Below are 19577 nucleotides of genomic sequence, written 5' to 3' on the forward strand. Positions count from 1 at the left end.
GGGAACACTTAATTTAACTGCCCATTCATCAACTGTTTATGTCCCGTTAATTGTTGACAAGCGCACAATTACACAGCCCGGCTATGATTGATGAACTGCATTCACGAGAGGAGTAGCAGAGGAGAATAAATATTTATAACTATTTCTCCCCTTCAGATTCCTATCACAAACCTCCCAAGAGCGTGCGGAAATGTAATGCAAGCCGTAAAGATGCTTGCTTCCTGCTCTCACCACTGTCTTCTCATTTCCTTTTCACTTATGTAAGATAAAGAGCCTAGCAACAAGTGCAATACTCCTGTAAAGCCAGAGGCGATGCTACAAGAAAGATTCTAGGTCTCAACTGGTATCATCACCAAATGTCTATTACAAAATATTGGATGGTTTCTTTTCTAAAGTCAATATTTCCTATAGTAAAAAAAAAAATATATATATATATATATATATATATATATATATATATAAATTCACGACTGTTCGAGGCAAGTTACAAGCTTGTATATTTAGTGGCTCATACTAAAAAGATTTAAAAAAAAGATTAAAAAAATTCATGTACATTTTTATCAACCCCCCAGGAGGGCAGATTTTAATTTCTTTGTAAATATCTTCCCACAAATGCATAAAATTCCTGCACAAACAGTGTCACTATAGTCCTAAGTATCTTGGCATTCCTGGCCAATTTTGGAACAAATCTTTAATACCACTAGATGATTGTGCTGGGCCCGAGGATTGGATTACAAGCAGACAAATGTGCTTTATCCTTCCCATGTCTGCATCTGTTCTCCAAGCACTAAGAGGCTAAAAACAATCTCATAAGTATAAGTTAAGTATGACATTGACCACACACTTCTTGTCTGCCTTGGTAAGGAAAGAAAAGCTGTGTACTACAGAAACACTATGCAAACCTTACATTATCTATCTATCTCTACAATTGTATATTATTAAGACAGGCCATCAATATTGAAATCCTGAAAACCCTTTTAATGGGCATCTGTTTTGTTTTGTTTTATTATATGCAAATGAGCCTCTAGGAGCATCGGGGGCGTTACCATTACACCTAGAGGCTCTGCTCTCTCTGCAACTGCCGCACCCCTCTGCACTTTGATTGACATTGATATTTTCATTACACATCTATAATGCTATGTACTCAATACTCATGGACTCCATAATATGCTATGTATTCAATATTTCTTTATACTATGATATTTGGCACTTCCCTTCATATATAGTGATTAAAGTAGATACAATAACGGAAAAATGAAAATGTAAAAAAAAAATCTAATAATAATACAGTGATATGGTTCATGTCCCAATGAAATTAAACATGTTAGTGTGTGATAGGGGGAATGACAATGTGAGCCTCACAGGCGCAACACAGGAGAATATGATGTCATTGTATAAAAATAGAAACGCAATACAGAACACTATCAAGTAACACACTCAACAGAAACAGATAGATTAACTTTTCAGAAACGGTTTGTTATTTTGTAGCAAAGAACAATACATATAAAAAAAGAGAAGAGCCACCGTCTGCAGAGTGACATTGCGTTTTGCTCTTATTACTGGATATGGTGTTTAGAATCTATTTACTTTATGCAGGACTACAGCTCAGCGACTGAAGCAGCACCTTGGACAGCACCAAGTCTTTCAACTGCAATATTGTTTCCTATGCCCTGATGAGTACAGTGAAGAGTAAATGCGGCAAGTGGAGCTGCACTGCCCAAAACAGATGGGAGAGCAGATGGATTTGCAGATTGGGTTCTCCTACTTTCTCAGTGTGAAACAATGTTACTAGGTTGTTACTAGGATGGTGGAAAACATTCGAAACCTTCCTGAACCTGTGTAAAAATGGCTATTGCATTATGATAGACAGAGATGGATAGATATAGACTGACAGAAGGACAGACAGAGAGATAGATCTTTAATGCTGGCTACCGTGGCCATATACATTACCTTCCTTCATTGATGAGCTCAATAAAAGCCAGTCCAGCGTTCTTCTGAATGGAGTTCTGCCATTCCTAGAAGAAACAAGTTAATTTATTAATTACTAGCATAATATAGATTGTATATCAATTTACACGACTCTATAGTATATCACATCACTTTTAATGCACATGATTATCTAATAGTAACAAGAAGATCCTAGTGGAAGTGTAATATAGAGGTAATATACAGTGTGTATAAGGCGTTTGTAGACTGGATGTATGGGTGAACTGTAATTGCTTGTAACACAAGAATCCTGATTACAGCTTGTAACTAAAACTTTGACGTGTCTGATAATTAACAGATATTTAGCATGTCAGGAAAAGATTCACTCTATTCTAAATCAATCACTTTTTTTGAAGCCACATGCTCATCCAGTGCTTGCATCATGCGGTATTACAGGTGACATTAAAGGGGTTGTCTCACCTCAGCAAATTACATTTATCATGTATATTAAGTTAATACAAGGCCCTTACTAATGTATTGTGATTTTCCATATTGCCTCCTTTGCTGGCCGGATCCATGTTTCCATCACATTATACACTGCTCGTATTCAGGGGTCATGACCATGGTCCCCATGCTTGCACACTATAGAAAAAGCTGTCCTCAGTAGCCAGGACCAAGGGAGTGTGCATAGGCTGATGGATTTTCTATAGTGTGCAAGCACGTCCACCACTGCTGGATTGCAGGGTGGTCATAACCCCTGGATACCAGCCGTGTAAAGTGTGATGGAAACATGAATCCAGCCAGCAAAGGAAGATATATATATATATATATATATATATATATATATATATATAAATAATATAACACTACATTAGTAAGTGCCTTGTATTAAACTTTCTCTACATTATAAATGTCATTTGCTGAAGTGAGACAACCCCTTTAATTATGAAAGCACCCTAATATCATTATTATTAGACAGGAGCCACATAAATACATATCTGGTCACAGATGCATTCTGATACATTATCGGCATTAACAGTACTGTACCAATGTAACTTGTTAAACAGGTAGCACTGTATAAAGATGCAGTTAAAGAGGTATAATTATTACCGTTTGAGCAAATAAAGGTTATTTTTGGTATAAAGTTATTACATTTTAGGTATCAGGCCTCGTGCACACGACCCTATGTATTTTGCAGTTCTACAAAATATGGATACCGGCATGCATCTCACAATTTCCATGGGCCTCCATTTGACTGCACCTGAAATGGCTAACCTCATTACAGGGATTGTGTCACTGCAAAATTACCTATTGTTTAAATCATATTTTAAAGAATTTTTGGTGATGTTATTTGTAATTTTCCATGTCAATATCTATAAGCAAAAACCATAAAATCCTGCAGTTTTCGCACTGACCACTAAGCGACACTGGTCTGTACAGATCACTTTACTGCAGTTATCTGCTTATCTGTCACTCTAACCCTGCCTGTACTGATAAGGCAGGATCCACCATTCACAATAGGTGGTTGTCAAATGTTATCTATTATTTCCTTGTACAATGACCTCTGGATGCCTAGAAAACTCTCCCATAGAAGTCAGTAAGGTCCCCTCCTGACTATTGTGTCTATGGCCTATGGGGCTGTCTTAAAGCAATTTTCTTAATGCTTTCTAAATGCTGTTAAGAACAGCTCAGGCAAGATGGCCGCCCTCATAATCATGTTCAGGATATAGAATAAAAATTCTGCAGTCAGAAAATAAAAACAGATTAGAAGAAAAGAAGATCTGGTTATCTGGTTTTAAATGTTTTTTACTGGCAGAAAAAAATGATGACACATTGCCTTTAAGTTAGAGATGCCTACACACATACTTTTAGTATTTAATGGATGTCTGAACGATAGCAAACTATCAGATTACTTCTAAGCAACTCCAGTTCCCTGACCGCTATGGACTATAGAAGAGCTACGAGTATGAAGAAGCCCAACCTGCTCATGTTTTCCTGTCATCACTGCAAAAATGAAACACAGTTTATAACCATTTTCATCGCTTTAAAGGGGTCTTCTAGGTGTTTATTATTGATGAGCTTTTCTCAGAATAGGACATCAAAATCAGACATTGGCAGGGGGTCGCAGCTTAAAGAGCACAGCACCATCCACTGTATAGCGGCTCTGCTTGGTATTGCAGGCCAGGCACCTTCATTTCAATGAGACTGAGTTACACCCTGGAGCATGTGTCCGATGAACGTTACTTAACTGGCCTAGGAAGAGGTGGCAGTACTCCTCTTCAGATAGCTGATTGGCGGGGGTGGTGGGACTCAGATCCCCACTAATCAGATCTTGATGGCCTATGCTGAGGATGGGTCATCAATATTATATGGAAACCACTTAAAATATATCTCCACCTTTGCAAAAATGCTTTCCATTGCTGTAATGCCTTTAAAGCATGAAATAAAGTAATTTAGTAAATAGTTTAATTAAAAATCCCCTACTGTTTGGTGCCTACAGTTACTATGTAGATGTCTCCGTGGTTACAGACTACAAACAAACCTGTCTGCAGTCTGACCCTGCAGTTATTAATTACTCTTTGGCGCACTGACCAAGAATTTTCTTATAGGCACTTGACGAATGGACAGATGGAAGTAAGTAATCCATAACAAGATCACAGGGCTTGTGTGTGTAACCATGGAAACATAAAGATGTGCATAGGAGCTGTAGACACATTAGTAAATGCCATCTGCCTTGAAATGAATACCATAGCTATTTGGCTAAAAGACTCACTTTTTAGAAGGAAAAAATGTTGTTAAAAGTGACTGCGCATTATAGTCCACAGTCAGGTTGGTCCAGCAGTGCCAGACCTCCCTGACTGCTTCCTCAATGATCCGGCAAAGCATTCTCCCCAATCACAGAGAGAGGCGAGTGTCTGCACACTTCTCACTCTCTCAGTCTGACGCCGATCTGTATGATCAGTGCAGGCAGGAGATCAGGGCAAAAGATGGATTATAGATGCGTGTGTACGTATATGCAGCGGAGCTGTGTGTATACAGCAGAGTTGTGTGTGTGCATAATATTTGTACCGCAAAGGTGTGTGTGTGTGTATATATATATAATGTGCGTGCTGTAGAGGTGTGTATGTGTATTAGTATAATGTTATGATCATGGAGAGTGAATAAAGAAAAAAATAAAATAAAATTAATATATATATATATATATATATATATATATATATATATACATACACACACACACAATGATAACCTATCCTCAGGATAGGTCATCATTATCAGATTGGTGGGGGGGTCCAAGTCCCAGCACCCCTTGCCGATCAGTTGTTACAGGGAGCTACCGCTCTCAGAGCTCTGGTGAGCACAGCCAGCTACCGGCATCTCTCCAAGCACAGCGCCATACATAGTATAGCAGCTGTGCTTGGTACCGCAGCTCAGCCCAATTCACTACTATGTGTGACCGACATACGGCCTAGGAAGAGGCTGTGGCGCTCATGGAGTGCCAGCCTCTTCTAACAGTTGATTGGATCGATGGGGGTCCTGGGACTCAGACCCCTGCTGATGTGATATTGAGGACCTATCCTGAGGATAGGTCAGCAATATTAATTAACGGATAACCTCTTTAATAATTAGAAAATAATATAATATTTTCTGTTGTCTAATCCTGGGGTGTATTTTATAATCAGGTGTGTTTTATAGTCCAAAACATATGGTTATCTGTATGACCACAGGACAGAGTACTGAGTATCTTCCCTATAGTAAATGAATCAGTACAACATTAAATACAATACAGGCCATGGAAAAATCATTATTGTTATTCATTCATTATATTTTCTGTAAAACAGCTTACAGATTTCCTTTTTTTCCATGATCAACTGCAATACCAGACATAGAATCAAGTGGCGCTATTTATGGGAGAAAAAACACAGACTTATTTGAACTCTCGCACACGCCCTTTAGATGTTTGCGGATATATACCTGGGTCTACATAACCACGGCTTTAACCTTCTGCAATGTGTTAGTCATTTTAGATAGCTATCATCTTTAATGCAGTTTTCCAGGACTGTTACTAGGAAATCGAAACGAGTCAGGTTGCTTCATTATGTGCTCGCTATACAAAGCCCCAAATCAGATTTTCCTTCTCTCCTTATTGCAGTTATGGTTCCTGTTAAACCGAGTAAAAGGTCAAAACAAAACAAAACCTGACAAATGTGCGGGGCCAATTGTTGGAAGCCTGCAGACAATTTCTTCCATGCCTTCACTGGAAGGAGGTGGCATTTTTGCAGTGCTAAAGAAACTCCAGCTGACACATGGAAGCCAACCTAATGTAAATAATTCAATCTGAACCTTACATTCCTACTCACGCAGCCATTTGTTTTAATAAAGAAATCAGCACAACATTCAGTTGCTATAGTTGCCGAAGGGTTAAGACAACCTTATGAGCAGCAACTGGAAGCAATTAGAGATAACTATAGAATCTGAGAGAAGACAGGATTTTTCTTGAAGCAAGCTCTAGATCTGCTAGTCATCAAAGATGGGGGGAAAAAAAAGTGAAACAAATTTCTACACGAGTTATTTTGAAAATCCACCACTAACAACGTTATCAAAGGCATGACAAAGTCTGAAGAGAACAAAGACCGGCTGGGCCAAGAAAAATATCTTCATTCACTTAAAGGACCACGAAACCTGAAATATAATCCGGCACCCTTTACCTGCAGAACCCAGAGGCTGACCAGACTGTAAAATTGATCATTCTTCTGCTGCTTGGTGAAATTTAGACTTATTTTTTTTTTACTTATATTTTAGATTCTCTTAGGGCCAGTTCACGCAGTTTTTTGGCACTGATTTTGGAGCATTCCCTCCCAAAATCAGCTCCAAAAAACGTGTCAGAACAGCCCCGCATTCATTCCAATGGGAAGAGGCTCTTGCAGAATCAAAAAGCAACATGGACTATCTTGGGGTGGAATCTACGCTGAATCTACCATTGAAGTAAATGGGAAGCATCAAAATACAGCTTCGTGTCCATGTGTTGTTTGAATGGATGGCAAAAACCACAAGCTGAAAATGCAGTTTTGCATTGAAGTGAACAACAAGTGGTTAAAAAAATAAAAGCCTCAAAAGACGTATCAAAAAAGCATGAGGATCCATTGTAACAATGCCTAAGACGGACAAGAATAGGACATGTTCTATTTTATTTGCGGGGAACGGACATACGGATGCGGATAGCACATGGTGTGCTGTCGGCATTTTTTGTGGATCCATTGAAAAGAATGAGTCCGCATCCTATCTGCAAAAAAAAACAAAAAAACGGAACGGACGCGGAAACCAAAAATCTGCGGCCTAATTCAGCAGATTTCAGGACTCTAAGGGCCGTTTCACACAAATCCACTGCGTGAGTCACGCTCCGTGTGCGAGTGTGGCATTATACTGATTGATAATGCTGTGTGCTTCTGCATGACCTTACTTCTACAGGATCATACTGACAGCTTCATGTAGAAGCACACAGCATTATAAATCAGTATAATGTCATGTGCTCCTGTAAGTCCAGAACGGAGGATCACGCTCACGCACAGAACGTGATTCCTGCAATGGAGTCACTCTTGTGAAAGTACCCTAAGGTTGCACTGCATTATAAATCAGTATAATGCTGTGCGATTCCGTCAGTGGAGCGGAGGCCAGAACCGGACCTCTCTCCGACGCACACTGCGGGTTTATCTCATTCAGCTCGCTCGTGTCAAAGAGGCCTTAGGGCTGCAAGAAAACAATCAGGATCTCTTCAGGTTCTCTGCTAAGGCCACAACAAAGTTATATGAAGACAGTCTTCACACAAAGGAGAGGGGGAAGCAATCCTTATCAAAATGTAATTGTGGATTGCTCCCTTCTCCTTTTTGCCATTTGTTTCTTGACACTCAGTATGTAAGGTGCCTAATAGAAGAAGTGCACCTAGGAACATCTTTTTTTTTCTTCTAAAGATCAGTGTCTGATCCGGATAAGCAAACACATTCCTAGTGTCACGAGTCTGGTGTGGCAGATCTTATCTACCTCCTGGGAGCATTTTTAACGCACTGCACTTTTTATTTATATATTTTTTAAACAACAGTATATGACATTGGATCCTGCCTGTTTTTCCTGGCTGTTGTTTTGCAGCTTTGCATCCCATTTATGTATATAGGACCTTTTCATACACTAAATCTTATTTGATATTGTACATCACATAATAAGTTAGGCTACTTTCACATCTGCGTTTTTGCTGGATCCGTCATGCATCAGAAAAAGCGCTTCCGTCATGATAATACAGCCGTCTGCATCCGTTATGAACTGGTCCAGTTGTATTATCTCTAAAATAGCCATGACGGATCCGTCTCTAAAACCGTTGTAAGTCAATGGGGAACAGATCAGTTTTCTTTTGCGTCAGAGAAAACGGATCTGTCTCCATTGACTTATATTGCGAGTCAAGATGGATCCGTCTTGCTCCGCATCCCAGGATACACTCAAAAACGCTGCTTGCAGTGCTTTTGCGTGCCTCATGGGAAAGCAATGAAATGGAACAGAATACATTCTGGTGCACTCCGTTTAGTGCAGTTTTGTCACCACCGTCAATGAATGGGGACAAAACTAAAGCGTTTCCCCCTCGATATTGAGATCCTATTACGGATCTCAATTCTGGAAAGGGAAAGCGCAGATGTGAAAGTAGCCTTATCTGTACTTATAGCATCCATGGTCATAGTCAATTCAGAGTAGTTTCCCCTAACAGGGTTCCCTGCAATGCTGGGATTCTTCGTAACACAGTAGCAAGACCTGTTGTTTTTACAGCAGGGATGAAGATGCTTAGATAAAAGCCTCAGCACGCCTAAAGCCTCAATGACATGTCAGTGTTCCACGGATGTGTGCTGTACGTGTTCTCCACGGACAGCACATGTCCCCATTCATTTTACTGTGCATTTTCACACATCAGTGTTTTAGCACAGTCCGGGGGTCCGTTTTTTTTTTTTAGCACGGATGATGCTCTATTTCGTCTGTGTTCACGGATCCATCACGCCCATTATTGTCTATGAGGCTTAAGACAATATAATGCTGGGCAAGAATTAAGCAATGCTATACTCGCCCCTATTTTCAATCTATTTGCAGTACGACTGGGAGCAGGGGCATCTTGGAGAGTGGTACAATTGCGCATGGTAATAAGATTGGGAATCACTAATCCAGTGCATACGATAGGTTTAAGACCAATTTTCAATATCACAGCTCTTCACTTTAAAAGGAATCTCAGACTCTAGACAAACTTGTAAAAAATAGTCCCAAACACACATTTAATCCAATATCTCTAGCTAGAAGTTTGTACAGGTCAAAGGCATCAGAAGATCTGTGAAGGTCAAGTGTAGGAACCATGTTAAACCTTTACTGATGGGTTAGATGAAGGACTTCTAGGATGTTATTGGTCTCAGTCACATTTTCCTATATTCTGTATTAGTACAGTTTAGCTAAGACTGTATATTGAAAATACTCCAAAAAATATACTCAATGCAATACCACCAGATAACATGCAGCTCGTTTGCAACTGAGCATAAAAGGTTGATATTCAATAGTATCCATCTCCTTTTGATGATCATAGGCTAACATGATACCCATTACCCAAACTTATTTCTTTATAAAGCTTCACATATGGATTTGAAAATCAAGAAAAATAATTTAGATTTAATGCTTTCCAGCTTAGTTTGAAGGAAAACATATATCATGGAGATGGCACTCACTGAAAAAAAATATATAATTGCCTTAAACTTCTAAGGCTACAAATTAAGGAAATAATGTTATAAATGATGGGAGATGGCTAAATCAAAGATTGCCGGCTTTGTACAGGACTTACACAACGTATATGTTTCATTCACCTAGATGTCCATTGGTCCCGATTGTGGATCCTGTATAGTCTGAGAGGCCGTCCATATGAACTGAATTATCTATGACATGTACCTTCAGACACTCGTAATCTGATATTTCACGTAAATTTAGACCATACCTCAAAAAGGAGCCTCTGGCTATGCTACATCTATTCAGGAGCCGAGATAAGGGGGAGAAGAAAATCTGACATTTTTGCTAATCTACAGTCGTTAACATGGAATTTCCATCTTAAAGGGCATAAAAGTATCTAATTTGCTGTAGTAATTTAAAGAAAAACAAACTTGGCATTTCCTCTTCCTGTTGGAATATATACAGTAACCCAATTCCTCTGCTTACAGCTTGTAAGAAAAAAAAAGACTGGGGGGAGAAGCGTCCATGGATTTCCACTTCTGCTGTAAGACATGGGAAATCCAATGTAAGCAAATAAATCTAATGTCATTTGCTTTCTGTAAGTGAAAGAGATCCTAACAGTGGAATAAATGGGCTGCTGATACGATAGTATGAGCTATAAATCCTGCTGGTTATAAACATTGGATGGATTGAGGTGATTAAAGTAACTACCTCCAACCTACATGAAAGCTAAAACCTCAATACAAACACTTGATACGGTTTGCACTTTGCTACATGTGTTCAATACTCTACTGCTCCACTAAACAGCAAGAGAACCTGCTCCGGCCTAAGCTTAATTCTTCCTTTATATTTCGGATTTCTTTCGAATCCACTTTTGGCTGAAAAACCTTCAGGAAAATCTGCCTCAAAGCCTCCACCAAAAAACCTCTGTGTGAACCTCTCCTTACAGGGAAGTAAACATCGTACTTCTATTTAGACCGATTTCACTACAACCAGTTCTGCGTGTATAAATGTGGACATTGACGTGGGCGGTGATTCAGTGATTTCCATATGCACAGTGTCCCTATGGTACGGCGCTGGTAGCGAAAGGGTTAACAAGGTGAAGTTATTTTAACTTTTTTTGTGTGTAGGGGACATGATTAGGAGTATTTTTGTAATATACTTTATTAGGTGATTTTGTACTTTTGGTTTAATTAAAACAAAAAAAAAAAAAAACTGGCTCTGAAGTTGCCCCTTAGCAATGTTCTTAAAACACCAGTCTTCAGAGTTCGGCACACAACACTGAGGATGCTCCCGCTTACTGTTGGATGCACAGGGTGTCCGCCTCTACCCTCACTGCCTCCCTCCTACAGATATCAAGTGACCTTAGATAGTAATAGATACTATAAAAACACCCCCTTCTGACCTCTATACAGTCACTGGTGAGAGCAGAGTATATCTGTGCTCACTAACTAGCCGCTGCCGAGCTACAGGAGAGTCCGGCAGGGAGACAGAGAGAAGCAGTTCTACAGTGTACAGAGACAGCTATATATACTGCATGTATACAGCGAGTGCTGGCCATCCGAAAAGTTTATAATCAGGCAAAATGGTGATTCTGGGATTTCTACAGAAAGCGTATGCTGCCACAAATTATCCATTACTTGAGGGTCTGAAAGCGACCACTTAATATCTTTTGAATGCATGAATGCTTTGCGCTACATTACCAAGTAAAGAATAGATGTTCTAATATTTTAATATCTTCAAAATCTAACATCACATGAATGGGTACTGAACCACAGTACCCGGGCAGGGTCACTACACAGTGGATGGCACCTTCTGTTTCCAGCTCTGTCTGATCGGTGGGGTTGCAGGGTGTTGGACACCAACCGATCTGATATTGATGATGTATTCTAATGATAGGTTATCAGTATCTATGTCCCAGAATATACCTTTAATTGAATCAAAATCACACAGTAATTAAAGGGGTTATCCAATATCTAAAATATCCCCCCAATGCCCGGATCCCCGCACGGCCGCCTCTGCATTTCCCTGTCGATCGGTTAAAAACATCCAGTGACGGGGGGTGGAAGGGGGTCTTGGCGAGCAGCCAATGGCAGGCTGCAATGGAGACAAGCCCCCTTGAGGCTGGTCACTGCCGCGGCCTGCTATTGTCTGCTCCCTCTGTCACCGGATGTTTTGATCCCAGCGTAAAGGAGAGGTGCGGGTGCCGGGGAGCATGTAAGTATAATCCATGGAAGGGCCCAGGCATTGGGGGGATTTGTTAGATATTGGATAACCCCTTTAATACGCAGGTTGAAAGGAGAACAGTATAAGTGAGGACCCAATCTGGAGATCATCAACTTATTGTGAATATGGTGCGTGTCTAGTTCATTTTAACGCACAAGTGAAGCCCCTTCTCAAACAAAGCTTCATTCTGTCACTGATCGCCCAATTCCAGACTGTAAGCTGCTTTTGTCTGTATATTCACAGTCAAATATTCAGTGTCCAGCTAACCAGAACGTCAACTGGATTTAATCAAGTATCTCCCCGGCCTGCATGTGTTTCTTAGAAAAGTATCAAGACGTGAGCTGCTGTTAGTTTATATATAGATTACCCAGGAAGGGATATTTCTCATTATGAACTTGTATCAGATTGCATATGTCATTACAGCCTCATTAATACAAACCGTTGTTTTCTTTGCATGCATGAGGACACATTTACTTCCAATATGAACCCCGGGTAAATTATTTTTCTGAAAAAATGTCTACTTTAACTTTGTTAAGAAAACCAAACAAATATCCCCCGTTTTACCATTAATGGCCGATCACATATTCTTAAAAGGTTTCCAAAGTTAACCATGCATAAAACTTAATTTATGAAGTGCTTAAAGGGGAAAGCCAGGAATTTTGATGAACTATGCTCAAGATAGGTGGGGGTCCAACATAATCAGCTGTTCCAAAGTAGTTCCTGAGCTGTAAGTAGGCATCAAAACTACACAGCTCCATCCACTATAGTTCCGACACCGAAACAGCTGATGGGTGGGGGTGAGGGGTGTTGGACCCCTGCAGATCAGATATTGATCCTAAGAATGGGCCATCATATGAGAATCCTGAATAAACTCCTGTCGTGAACATTTTTAATGCTTGACCATTTGGCTGTTTGAAAATAAAAGCAGAATTACCTAAGAGATATTAGGCAAAATTAGCTAAATGGGAATTTTAAAGAATTCCCTGACTAATATTAAAATAAATCTTAATCCCAAACTGCACGGGGGCATTAAAATAAAATGAATGTTGTTCAACTTGAGGCTTGTGTATAAGATGCAGCTGAAATGTCTCTATGAATTTGGTTAACGACAGTGAGACAATTATACCGTACATGGAATGGTTGCCTATGTAAAAAGAGAAAAAAATTGTTCTGCTGGCTTAACATGAGAGGGTTGTTCAGGTCTTTTATACCTCCTCTTCAGCAGGGAGGAGAGTTACATTTTTGGGGATATTGTTTTTTTTAATTATATATCTTGTTTGTTTTTGTTTTGTTTTATTTTGAAAAAAGAAAAAATTATTTCTTTTTTTAAAAAGTGATCTGGACAAAATTATTCTAGATATGTGTCATCGGGTCTACAACATTACCACAATTTTTTTGCTTTTAATACATCTTTTGGTTTACAATTTTCCAACATCCAATGTGTTAGGCCTCGTGCACACCGGGGCCTGGCTGTGCCCGTGCTGTGGACCGCAAACTGCGGTCCCAAATGCACGGGTACTGATCGTGTGCCTGCCATCTACGGACATGGACCCATTCACTTGAATGGGGTCCATGATCCGCATTGCAAAAAAGTAGTGCATGCACTACTTTTTTATGGTGCGGAGGCATGGACAGAAAGCCTATGGAAGCACTCCGTAGTGTTTCTGATCCGTGCCTGGATTCCGCACCATATCTTCCAGCTTGCAGACCCATTCAAGTAAACTGGCCTGCATCCGTGATGCCCGTATATTGCATACCTGCTGTTTGTGGGCTGCAATAGCAGAAATCTGCTATAGTTGTGTGCATGAGGCTTTAGGCTGCATATAAAATGCACATTTCATTGCATATTTTAATGTTTGTCACTGACCTACATTTCCCAGCATGCTAAGCTCAGATAGCTCACTATCCATGTCTGTTTATATATTATTTAATGCTCACCTGCACGGTTTATGTATATGTATTCTATTCTCCCTTGCCACTGTTTGTTGTCCTGGTTGCAGCAGTGATGTCTGTGCATACCACATCATCGCTGCAGCCAATCACTGGCCTCAGAAGTCACATCCCATGCACTGATGAGGCTACTGATTGGATGCATGATGACCTCAGGTGTACAGGATGTCACTGCTGGAGCCAGGAAGATGATAGCACCTCTGCAAGATTGGAGCACGGTGCTGGAAGCAGCAGGGGAGAAAAATGGTATGAATTCTTAAAATTTTAGACGATTTACTGTTGCTGCAGTTTTTTCCTTTTAACTTTGGCAACCTCTTTAAGTATTTAAGGACACCAAGATATTTGCCCTAAAATATACAAAATACCATGGCAGGCATTTTGTATATCGACAGGAATCAACTTCCTAAAGGCATTAGAAGCCTGGAAAAGAAATGGCCGAACTTGCAAGAGGAAGTCTGTAAACACACATACTTTACTTTTGGCTTGAAGTACACATCCCAAATGTCTTCCCTCATGAACATGCAAACTATACCACATTAGATGTTGTGTCATGCTCTGGTGGTACTACCAGCTATCGTCTGGGAGAATATGGAGGGTGTGATCAGATGGCAGCTGTTCTATTTTTTCTCTCTCTCTGGCATTAATCTCTGAAAGGAAGACAAACTGTGGTTCAACCGAGCCTGGGTTCCTTTGAACTCCGCATACTGGAAGCCATTGCTAGGAGCCTAGAACACCCGAGGCTGGGCACTATGAATCTAGTAAACCCAAGGCCGGTGGTAACAAGCCAGTACACCGGAGGCCAGGTACTGTGAATCCGATACACCTGAGGCCAAGTATAATAAACCTGGTACGCCTACCATTCCTACCAGAGAATGAAATTCACCACCAGCTCAGCAGAGAATAAATGCAAGTATTAGTTTTCAAGATGTTGGCAGTATACCTTTGATATATCAAATGTCGGGCACATCCATTGGTATAGTAGAAACATAATATATTAGAAATTCATAATTTTACATGAATACACAGCGCTCTACTTGAGGCAACACATGTTTTAAAGGCAACACTGATGAATACTTGGAAATGATCTCATCTCTTTTACCTTGCTATTAGCATGTCTAAAACTAAAGCTTTGAGAGCCATTTTAAGGCGGCATATATGTAACAAGAGACATGTTTTGCAGTCTGTAACCTTTTACCCTTGCACAAGCAGCAAACAGAAGTGTCAAATAACGGTATTTCATTTGTCCATCTATATGCAGCTAGATATCGGATATAACTGAGAGCGAAAATTTGAAAAATTAAAGCTTTGGACATCTTCTTGTGCCTTCAAAACATGTAATATGGAGAGCCATTAAGAGGGTATCATACATAAGGTTCTGCTAAATGTTGTTAGTGAGGAAACATTGATAGGGCTTAAGTTTCTCACTCTTTCCTTCAATCAATACTAGAGGCAAAGTTTCATCTCTGGGGCCACTAATGGCAGGAATTGCTGGAGCCAGCAAAAGCGTAATGCTAGACCTCTGATTAGATGATGAGGCCATCAAGAACCTCATGTTACATTTCACTTTATTCATGTGAACGGCAAAGGATGAAGGTAGCTCTGTACCATTTTTCTTCTCTACCAAACAAAAGGAGCACAACTTAAAAAAAATTGTAATTTTTAGAATTACTGATCGACATAAAGATCAGAGGCCATAACAGATCTTGTGGAATTTGCCTTCAACCTTCAATACAATCAACAGATTTTGCAAGTGCCCTGCAGGAGTGAGCCTGAAGCTGGAACCCCACCGAGGATCCCTGCCAAGGTTGTATTTTTCTAAGTCCTCTCTCACCATCTTCTATCCAAAGAAAAAAATGAAACTAATCATTTCCTTACAGACCAAGCGGAGGAGAATGGGCAAACAAACAGCAGGTACGTAGAGGATACATGCCACTTCAATAATCTGCATGCTGCAAATATCTCTAGTTTCAGATCTTAAGGCACATTGCATAATAGATGGGGAATTCTGTATTCATTATAGCTAAAGTAAGGAAATGTTCAAACTTTTGCTTGAAATTCTTAAATGGTTATATCACTTGATGTTAGCTTGTGCAAAATCGCTATAAAAAGGCATATAAAAATGACAAAAAAGAAATGGCTGCGAAATGTAAACCAGATTGATTAAAAACGAATCTCTATTTCGGGTTGTTTGTGTTGATTATGTACTTTATTATTAGGATCTAGTGACACCAGCTTTCATCTATTTGTATCTTCTCTATCTACCGGCTAAGACCATACAGATATTCTTTCTGTTAACACTGCCATGACAGTTATGTCGGTTCTATTTTCAGATGGATTCTGAAGGACCCCAAAGGGTGATAATATAATATATATACATAGAGAGAGAGAGCGATGGATCCTATATTCCCTGAATTCAATTGAGGCCAAAGAAAAGCCAGTCATTTTGGAGTAGGGTTTCATTTATAAAAGGTGACCTTTTTGTGGTGGATGAGCACAAATTATTTTGGTCAATAAATATTTGCCATGTACTTAATAGTCATTTATTTAGTGAATCAGCATTAGTAAAATGTATGAGCAATATAGTCAATGGGGAAAATGCATCATGAGGAGAATATTTGAAGTCAGTTATGCTTGAGTCTGCGTTGTACTTTATGCCACATTTATCAAATGTCGCATGTTGTTTCATCAATTTGTCTCATACTTAAAGGCCCTTTACATGGCTGACCATTGAACAGATCATCGCTAACCAGTGTTATGTGGTAGTAATGCTCGTCAGCGATGATCTGGCGGTGTAAATGCCAATAATACATCGTTTCCCAATGTCAGATTGTGCTGTGTAAACATGATCTGCTGTCGGGATACAACGAGACAGTACAGGGAAGAGCGATGGCATTAGCGATCACTCCTCCCCATGCTCTGGAGGAGATCGCAGCATGTAAAAATGCACCAGTCTCCTCCACTAGCGATCAGCAGAATGTTGGGAAGGAACACTTCCTTCCCGACAATCTACTAGATTGTTGTCCCATGTAAAAGGGCCTTAAGACCTCACACTTTTGTCTAGAAAAGCAATTCCAGTTTTCCTCCTCCACCATTCTACTGGAGTGAGATTGCGACTTTTTTTTTTTTTTTTTTAAGTCTCAGTGATAAATCTGGACCGGAACTCATTAACATGGCTAGCCACACCCACTTTCCAACCCATACTTAGACAGAATTCTGGAGTAAAGGCATGATGAATCAGGGCCAAAGTTTATGCATTGCATGTTTTTGTGATTTTATAGTGGGTCTGTCAGGCTTCTGTCGAGGTTCAAGTCTTCTTGTATAAAAAATTCTGGAACTTTCGATGAAATGGCAAGAAGCTAGACTGCTAAGGTAGACTAAGCCTAAATCAGTCTATGTAGAACTGGTAATGGTATTTGGTACAATTTAATTTACCAATGTTCTACTTCCCTTAGCCATGAACATGCAAAACTCATATTAACCACTTCCCGACCGCCCATTGACTATAAACGTCCTTGGGCTGTCGGTTTATCTCTGAATGGACATTCTGGAACGTCCATTCAGAGATGGCAGCTGCATGCTAATCGGGGGGCCCGCTATAAGTGACAGCAGTGCACCCCAGAGAGAAGGCAGGGACAGTTCCAAGGTGTCCCTGCCTTCTAGATCGCTGTATACACAGCGCTCAACGAGCGCTGTGTATACAGATCAGGAAGCGCTATGAGCTTCCTATCCCGGCCCGGCGGTCATGTGACCACCTGGGTCGGGAGAGTGCAGGAGCTGACTGGTCTTCCATAGACCCCGATCAGCCCTGCACTGAGGCTGTACAGCCTCTCTGGGGGGTGTATTTCCCCTGTAACTGGGGATACTATGTCAGCCCCAGTTACAGGAGAAATCACTAGTTAAAAAAAATAAATAAATGAATGGGGACATAAAGTGTCAAATAAAAAAAATAAAAAAATAGTGTTTTGAAAAAAATAAAAAGTTCCCCCCAAATCAGTTATTTAAAAAATAAAAATAAAATACATATTTGGTATCACCGTGTCCACAACGACCAGCTCTATAACAATATCATATGATCTACCCCATCAAGTGAACACCGTAAAAAAATAAAAATAAACAAACATTACGCCAAAACAGATTTTTTTGTGAGCTCACTTCCCAAAAAACATGTAAATCAATCAAAAAGTCATATGTACCCCAAAATGGTAGCAATAAAAACGTCACCTCATCCAGCAAAAAATAAGCCCCCATACAAGACCATAGCCAGAAAAAAAAAAAATATATGGCTTTTTGAAAATTGCAACACAAAAACATGATAAATTTTTTCTAAAAATGCTCTTATTGTGTAAAATGTAAAAAAAAAAGAAAAAAAAAAAAGACATATTTGGTATCGTCGCATCCGTAACAATTGGCTCTACAAAAATATCACATGATCTACCCTATCAAGTGAATGGTGTAAAAAATAAAAAATAAGAAAAATTATGCCAAAACAATTTTTTTAGTCACCACCAAAAACATGATATCAAATCAATCAAAAAGTTGCATGTACCCCAAAATGGTAGCAATCACACAAGACTATAGCCAGAAAAATGAAAAAAATATGGCTCTAAGAAAATGGCAACACAAAAACATGATTTTCTTTATCTAAAATTTATTTTATTGTGTGAAACGTAAGAAAACCTAGACATATTTGGTATTGTTGCATCCGTAATGACCGGATCATTAAAGATATCACATGATCTACCCCATCAAGTGAACGGTGTATAAAATAAAAAAATAAAATATTAATGACACCAAACTGCTTTTTTTGTGACTTCACCTCCCAAAAATGAGCAAAAAAGCAACCAGAAAGCCAAATGTACCCCAAAATGGTGCCAATAGAAACTACAGCTTGTCTCACACAAAATAAGCCCTCACGCAGCTCATTTAACAAAAAATAAAAAAGTTATCGTTCTTAAAAACCTTGACAGAAAATTCCATGTTAGAAAAACTAGATCGCTCTCCTTCCCTTCTGAGCCCTAGAATATCCCCAAATAACAGTTTACGACCACAATTGGGGAGTTACTGTATTCAGGAGAAAGTGGGTAGCAAATGGGGGGGGGGGTATTCTCCTGTTATCTTTTGTGAAAAAGAAAGTTTGGTCCTAAAGCACCATTTTCATGTAAAAAAATAATAATTTTGATTTTTCATTTTCACACATAAAAAAAAATCTATGAAACAGCTGTTCAGTGAAGTGCTCGCTACACCCCTTAAAAATTCCTTGGGTGGTGTAGTTTACAAAATGTGGTCACTTTTGGGAGGTTTTAACTGTGGGGTTACCTCAGGGCCTTTTTAAATGCAACATGGTGCCCAAAGACCATTCCAGCAGAAATTTTCTGCCCTCCAAAAACCATATGGCGCTCTGCATAATAAAAAATTTATTAAATGGAAAATCTGCAAAAAAATGTGAAATTTTGAAATTTCACCTCTATTTTGCTTTAATTCCTGTGGGAAACCTAAAGGGTTAACAACATTTCTAAAACCAGTTTTGAATAGTTTGAGGGGCGTCATTTCTAAAATGGGGTCATTTATGGGTTGGTTCTATTATGTAAGCCCCACAATGTGACTTCAGAACTGAACTGGTCCTTAAAAAGTGGGTTTTGGAAATTTTCTTAAAAATGTTAAGAATTGCTTCTAAAATTCTAAGCCTTCTAAGTCCTAAAAAAATAAAATGACATTTACAAAACGATGCCAACATA

The 19577-nt window shown here is 39.4% G+C and overlaps 1 protein-coding gene across 10 annotated transcripts in view; it reads right to left on the reverse strand.

Annotated features, from left to right (window-relative positions):
- Positions 1-19577, reverse strand: part of NBEA (neurobeachin) — a 630876-nt gene that overhangs the window by 260673 nt on the left and 350626 nt on the right. For all 10 annotated transcript variants that reach the window (XM_040426128.1, XM_040426125.1, XM_040426127.1 and 7 more), the window contains one exon: positions 1951-2015. In XM_040426128.1, coding sequence (XP_040282062.1) covers positions 1951-2015 — 65 coding nt within the window. The remainder of the gene's footprint in view (positions 1-1950; positions 2016-19577) is intronic.

Source organism: Bufo bufo, chromosome 3 (genome assembly GCF_905171765.1).
Source record: "Bufo bufo chromosome 3, aBufBuf1.1, whole genome shotgun sequence".
Classification (NCBI taxonomy): domain Eukaryota; kingdom Metazoa; phylum Chordata; class Amphibia; order Anura; family Bufonidae; genus Bufo; species Bufo bufo.